The sequence below is a fragment of the Siniperca chuatsi genome, linkage group LG6 (genome assembly GCF_020085105.1).
Source record: "Siniperca chuatsi isolate FFG_IHB_CAS linkage group LG6, ASM2008510v1, whole genome shotgun sequence".
Lineage (NCBI taxonomy): Eukaryota > Metazoa > Chordata > Actinopteri > Centrarchiformes > Sinipercidae > Siniperca > Siniperca chuatsi.
The window spans coordinates 20,164,624-20,172,046 of record NC_058047.1 but is presented as its reverse complement, the minus strand read 5'-3'; the positions used below and the strand labels follow the sequence as shown (position 1 = coordinate 20,172,046).

General features: G+C 39.5%; 1 protein-coding gene across 1 annotated transcript; it reads right to left on the bottom strand.

The window, feature by feature from the left end:
- Nucleotides 1–335: 335 nt before the first annotated feature.
- On the bottom strand, nt 336–2,397 carry org (oogenesis-related gene). Its single transcript, XM_044199708.1, has 6 exons — nt 2,237–2,397; nt 2,034–2,105; nt 1,731–1,950; nt 1,026–1,183; nt 581–688; nt 336–483 (listed from the first exon to the last, which is right to left on the bottom strand). The coding sequence occupies exons 1-6, from the start codon at nt 2,291–2,293 to the stop codon at nt 436–438; spliced, it is 663 nt and encodes a 220-aa protein (XP_044055643.1). The 5' UTR covers nt 2,294–2,397; the 3' UTR covers nt 336–435.
- Nucleotides 2,398–7,423: the final 5,026 nt, after the last annotated feature.

Sequence of the window (7,423 nt, the reverse complement as noted above, 5' to 3'; positions counted from 1 at the left end):
TAGGACAACTTTGCTCCATTTCTAGTGGGGGGGGAAAGAAACCCTTTTATCCTCTGGTGAACATGGAAGGTTTTTTGTGGTGTTATAAGGAAACCTTACAAAATACACAGGATCCATCATGAAGGATCAAAACAGTCAACTATTTCTTGGATCCAAGTGCTGTACAGACCAATGAACCTTGCCCCACATGTGGCCAAAAAATAAAAATAAAAAATAAAATAAAAAAGATACCTTGTACAAAATACTGATGCACTTTCCCAATTTCCACATTGTTTCAGCTCAGTTGTTGAATAGAAATCTCTTTACTGCCATCTAGTGGCAAGGCCACTGCAATGTCACAGCAAACGACAGTTTTATTGAATTCATATATAAACAGAAAAAAAACAAAAAAAAACAAACAAACACTGAAACAATACAACAACATCAATAGACACATTAAACAGCAGGGCAAGAGACTTCAGATGGAGTGGACGGCGCAACATCCTATAAACACAAAAGTCAATTAGTGCATCATTCTGAGCCCCATTATCCATACATGTTTGTGTATGTTATTTAAAGTGTGCACCTCCATGGATCTTACCGTGTTCACATCTTCAATAATGACCACACCTTTCCCCTGAACCTCAATATCGCTTTCCGTGTTGTTGTGCGAGCAGTACTCTTCACTGTCCGTCTCTACAGTACTGGGCTGAGAAATGGTCAGCATTAAGATAACGTGACGTCTCCATCCAGCATCATGTTGTGTTAAAGGCTTTAGAATTCAATTATTATGAAGTTTTGTATTGTTGCAGGTGATAGAGTACTTTACCATGTCACTAGAAACTGAACACATGTAACATCCAGAACAAATACTTATGCATACTTTAGACCAGAGAAAAAGTCAGGCACTTTTGGTGCATCCTGATGCAAACACTGATATGCTTTCATTTCCCATCAAATGAAGAAAAACATCTTTCCCATCCTTGGGTATGGCCACATAATTCAGTTTACAGCACAGGTGTTAAGTGAAGAGACTAGCTCCTAACCTCATAGTCAGGATCCTCCTCATGGACGTCATCATCAGCGATCTCTTGAGTGAGCGCCTCCACCCAGGTCGGATGCTCTTCATCCTCCTCATCATCCAACTCATCCTGCTTTCTCTTGCTGCCCTTTCCACAAGGTTTAGTAGGAGAGACTCTGATTTCTGTTGGGAAACAAACTCAATTAGCCCCCCTTCCCTTGCTTCTATACAGAAGAACTATGCTCTTCCATTCACATCAGAAGGTGATATAGTAACATCATACGGTACTTCTGTGGCTTCTACTTTTCTTTTTGGCCCTGCTTGATAACAGTTAAACCTAGTTGACAGAAATTTGCAATGTTACCTCAAGGGCCAAGAAGCATTTTCCATTCAGGAACTGCTGCACTTTTTTTTTTTTTAATTTTATTTAAAATTATATATTTATTTATATATATATATATATATATATATATATATATATATATATATATATATATATATATATATATATATATATATATATATATATATATATATATATATATATATATATATATATATATATATAAATAAAAGTTCGATATAAAGTGATTGTCCAGCCTTGGTGTAGGTATACCTTCGGAGTGTTTAGTTAAAGTGTAGTACACGTTGGCTTCTCCTACACTTGTGAACACCATTAAAAAGGTGTTAACTCGAAATATTCACCAACTAGGCTACACAGCTGCCATACCTGGTGAGAGGGAGCGCCCAATGCTGCTGGACACTGGGTATCCCAGGGCGCCCTGCACCCAGCGGGGCAGGATGGACAGCAGCAGACGGGTGACCCTGTGCAGGCGCTTGCGGCCGGCGAGGCTCTGGCGTGTAGGGCTGGAAATCGCGGGGCTGACGAGGGCTCGCTCCTGTGGCTGCCGGAAGCCCAGCACAGACCAAAACCCGCGGTACGCACGCACCTGTAAGTGAGAGCCACCTTAAGTCGTTTACAAAGCTAATAGGTTCAATTATTCAACAAGGCATTAGCTGCTGCAGCTCGTACCACGATGCCGAATGGCCAGAAGACGCCGCGCAGTATGGAGCGAAACGCACCGTCTCTCCTCACTACTCTGCCCTGCAGGCGAGGAGACAAAACAGGTGGAAACTATCACAACAACCATCTATATTGATGTTTAAGGAAGGCATCGCTATCAGCAAAAATGGATTAAATTGCCACCTTGCTTTGATTTGTCCGTCCACCATTACCTCAGTAATTTCGGCCTGCTCCTGCTCCACGGTGTCTCTACAAATTTCTGAAGTCATCTTGCTTAAGATCAACGCCTGGTGGGCCTGGAAGAAGAGGAGGAGAAGTAGAACCTGGAGGACTACAGTACGTGCAGGTTTTGGAGGGTGAAATGTACCCTGAAGTTGCCACGGTGTAGCCAATCAACAGGGACAAATGCACCTGGCGCAATCAGAGCGGTCCAATAAGCAAACTCCGCCAATTATCCTGCAACAGGCCAAACAATGGCGGTCACGTGACCGGTTTGGAGTTCATGAAAACCGGTAAAATGTGTATTTTTTAACAAAAAACTGGTAACATGCAGACATTTAAAACTTCTTACTGAACGCTGCTGCTGCTGTGAGGTTACAGAAACCCCACCTTAACCATTAAACTGCATTCACATGATTGTGTTTGACTGCAAGACATTAGCTAAATCTAGATTTTAGACATTACTGTTCTGTAACAGGTAAAAAAAAGTAAAACGATTGAACCTAAATAATAATAATGCTACATTTGAATAAAATATTTTGAATGATCATGAATGCTGTATATTAAGTGAACTAGTAATGATTGATTGTTGTACAAATAATTTTCATTTTAAAGTAGGAGCATAGCTTAGCCTACTGTTCAGGAACATTATAAAGACCTTGCAGCAGCATTCGCTCACATAGTATAAAACAAGAAATCCATGAAATGATCTTGTCTCGCTCCCAAATCCAAAATCTATTTCACAAAGAAATTTCAGTGCCAGCTGTTCATAAATCTAGTAATAAGTTTGAACGTCAAGTCCATCCTAAGAATTAATGTCTTAGCTAGCTAGTGAAAACTTTGGGAATGTGTAAATTGGTTGCTAGGAAACGTCTATAGAGCTGTCCAATCAAGAGCAATCAACTATGTAAACAGGAAGTTGCTGTAGCATCACAAGCTAGCATTCCTTTACAAAATTACAGTTTTAGAGGCGCAAGAGAGATATTTTATATACATAGATAATATATATTTATGTCTGCATACATGGAGAAATCAGAATCAGCTTTATTGGCCAAGTATGTGTACGCATACAAGGAATTTGACTCAGTTTTTTTTCCATTGCTCTTAATGTACTTACATAGGAATTGACATAACAGCTAAGAACAAGGACAACAAAGCTGGACAAATAAGGTATAGGACAGACAAGACTATTATGTACTCAACAGCGGTGGAAGAAGTTCTCAGATCCTTTACTCAAGTAAAAGCACTAATATCACACTGTGAAAATACTCCACTACGAGTAAAAGTCTTGCAATCAAAACCTTACTTAAGTAAAAGTATGTAAGTATTATCGGCAAAATGTACTTAAAGTATCAAAAGTAAAAGTACTCATTCTGCAGTAAAATGGTCCCTGTCCCTGTGTTTTACTATTATATCTGATGTTTCTGGATTAATGTTACTGTTGCATTAATGTGTATGTCGCATTTTAATGCTGCAATGCTACTTCATATACTGTTGGGTAGTTTAATCTACAGCAATGCATCATATTCTATAAGATCATCACATGTTTGTAGCGCTGCTGTCCTGTGAGAACCAAGTATCTCTAAAAAGTCAACTTTTCACGAGCTCAGAAACACAGTCCAGTTTTCAGCTATGTGATGATGCATTTTCCAGCTGATCCAAGTTTAAATAGTTTATTTATATATAGTAGGAGAATTTCTCAACCCATAACGGAACACTTCAGTTTATCACACAACAGTCACATTCAAAATCACCAAATCTGGAGATACATGGTTTTCACTGGACAGGAAGGATATGAAAAACTGTAATCTGAAAAGTAACTAGTAACTAAAGCTGTCAGACAAATGTAGTGGAGTTCAAAAGCACAATATTTGCCTCTGAGATGTAGCGAAGTAGAAGTATAAAGTTGCACATAATGGAAATACTCAAGTAAAGCACCTCAAATTTGTACTTAAGTACAGTACTTGAGTAAATGTACTTAGTTACATTCCACCACTAGTACACAAGTATGTGAAAAAAGTAGGTGTGTGTATATAAATCTGTGTGTGTGTATAAAAATATATAAAAAGCACCAATGACCAACATAAATAAAATGTCTATATACAAGTCAAGTGTTCCTGTGAGTTGTAAACAATACAATACAAATAGTGCAAAAAATAAATATTGAGTGGATATACATGAAGTGGATGATTATGTACAGTATATGCATGTATTATATACAATATACTGTATACAGCATGCAGGATTTATAGTGACAGTGCATGATGGTATGTTAAAAATGGTACATTTTAAATTGTAAAAATATAATCTATAACGGAAGTAAGTGGATGTTTTGGTGTTAGAGTTTTATTGACACTATATGACTAACTGTCCATAAGAAACTGTTCTTGTGTCTGGTTGTTTTGGCATACAGTGTTCTGTAGCACTACCAGAGGGGGAAAATATCTGTGTTTTAGTATTCAAACAGTTTAGAGGGAGTGGGAAATATCTGATTATGCTAAACTAACTGTTCAAAGTATGTTTTGCATTTTTGTGAAATGAAATTTTAAATCTTGAAGATTTACATAATTATTAAACAGCATTTATTTATAGTTTATATAGTTTCAGGTTAGATATGTTTGTCTGACAGCTTTAGTTACTAGTTACTTTTCAGATTATAACTTTTCATAACCCTCCTGTCCACAAAAACCATGTATCTCCAAATATGGTGAAATATGTGAACGATTCAAAAAACTGAAACTAAAAGTGTGAGCAGAGAACTGTACATATTGTGTATGTGTATAGCATTATTAGGTTGCAGGCTTCAACTCTTTATTTGAGATTTATAAAAAACTTCCAAATGAGTCTATAATTTTGTGAGAGCTCATGCATAATAAGGTGTTTTCTTCCTGAGAGAATAAAACGTTTGTGCTGTTGTGTCATGCAGAGTTACACAGTGATGTGTGTCCTGCTGCACATTAGAGAGGTCAATTCATCGATTAACAGAAAATTCAACAGTAACTATTTTAAGTTTAGGTTTAAGTCTTTTTCAAACAAAAATGCCAAAGATTCCCAAGTTCCAGCTTCTCAGTTGTGCAGATTTGCTGTTTTTGGTTGGACAAAACAAACAATTTGAAGACGTCATCCTCAGCTTTAGGAAGGTGCAATGGGCATTATTCACCATTTTCGGACAACAATTAATTAACTGAGAAAATAATCAGCAGATTCATCGCCAATGAAAATAGTCAATAGTTAAAGCCCTACTGCACACAGAAAAGTAGACTGAAATCATTTAACCATGACAAGTAGAGTGGTTAGTTCCCAAAAATCTCCGTCTGCTCCTTAGCATATGAACAGGTTTAAGAGAGAGGCCCGTCATTATGCTTCCATACTTGACAAGCTCCCTAATTGGTAACCATTTCCGCCTCTGGCTTTCGTCACATTTACGCATCTGTTGATGCATTTGATGGAGGACAAAATTTGGGAAGTAGAATAGTATAAAAGCTGCTTGTCATCTCTCCTCTTGCCAATCTACAACCAAGGCTGTGTGCAAAGAGAGTAAAACACAGTCAATGATGGATAAGAACACAGTCACACGGACATTCAGCATTGAAGCTATTTGCAGGGGAAACAAAGCTTCAGATAATTTATACACAGCACGCAGGCACAGCAGCGCAGGGATCCATGCACTCTTATGGTTTACCAGCAGTGCAAAGTCCTCTAAGTGTTCTCTCGGATCGGACTCCCTGACAAGCCGGGAGAATATTTTTCAAAATATTCTGACACCTGACAGCATCCCACAGTTCACTATACCAAGTCTGTCTGTGCAGAACAGTTTAAGATCATTGGATAAAGAGACAGAGGAGGATTGTGCAGAGTCAGAAGAAGGCTTAGGGAGTTCTGGGACTGAGCCAAAGTCACATTTATCTACCTCCTCTGCCTGCTCCATGCTCACATCATCCTCAGGTTTCCGTCGGCTTCTGTCAGACCGCAGGGCTGAGCGGAGTGTCTCAGACCCATTTACCCAGAGGATATCGCTTCTTCAGAGGGAGGCGTCCTATCCCAGCTCCTACACCGATGCCCAGCACTGCCTGGACCCTGCCAGCAGAGCCGCGCTCTCACTGCCACACCTAACCAAAGTCACCACCCCATACGGCTTCATCACCTTGAGCCAGAGCCCACAGATGGCGAGCGAGGAGGCACTACTCTGCCAAGCTGGGCTACGGCGCTTAAACAAGGACGAGGAGATTGCATGCTGTCTTAGCAAAGCTCCAGAGACGAGGGCAGTAGACAACAATTGCAACTCCTCTCACCTGTCAGGAGACAAGAAGAGACTGTCTAAAGACTCAATTGACTCACAGAAAAAAGGAAGATCAGTAAAGGGGGAGATAAAAGCTTCTTCTGCCTCCTACATCAACGCTACAGTTTCATCCTCTTCTACACCCAGACACCCAGACAGCAAGAGTAAGCGGCGCTTCTACGAGGTTATAAGGAAACACTTCACCTCCCGCCATTAGGAATGAAATCATAGGACGGATTTGCAACAATGCCAAGGAGACGTGTTTTAATACAACTTAACTTGGTTTATATTGTGCATTTATTCATGTAAAAAAAGTGCTGCTTGCCATCAATCGCTTTATGAAGTTTTGCCTTGTGTCCATAGACAGTAGTATGGCAGTACGATTGAGCTGTGAAAACTCGTGAAAAACATACCAGTTGTTGTCACTTAAAAATATAAACCAACATAAACAGACTACTGCAATGTTGTGTGTATTATATTTGAGTCTTTCATGGTCTTATTTTATTCATAAGTTCCTGTTTCTTGTGTTGAGGAGCACAGAGGGTCATCTTTAAGATTCTCATAACGGACAGAGTGAATACTTCCCATCAGCCATGTGTTTAAGGTTAATGAATTCCTTCACCACTTTCATGTCACTCCCTCTCAAGCTGTCTGCTCCTATTCAGCCCCCTGTTGAATACATCTGTATAGTTTCCACAGTAAGCTTTAGTAGTGAATGTGCGCTGTCCCTCAGACAGAGAAACCAAGCAGCTCTCCTTGCTCCTTAGCATATGAAGAGCTTCAGTGGAGAGGCCCTTAATGATGGTCAACTAATGCGTCCTTGTTGCCTCAGCTTTCCCACACAGTGAAATGTAGTGGGTAAATGTCATTGTGACGTAGATTGCTCTGCTCTAAGAGGAGG

Excerpts from the sequence above, each read along its gene's own strand:
- org (XM_044199708.1), bottom strand. The coding sequence starts at position 2,293 with ATGACTTCAGAAATTTGTAGAGACACCGTGGAGCAGGAGCAGGCCGAA. Across the intron at positions 2,106-2,236 it reads AGCAGGCCGAAATTACTGAG|GGCAGAGTAGTGAGGAGAGA; the intron begins GTAATGGTGGAC and ends CCTCGCCTGCAG. Across the intron at positions 484-580 it reads TTATTGAAGATGTGAACACG|GATGTTGCGCCGTCCACTCC; the intron begins GTAAGATCCATG and ends TTGTGTTTATAG.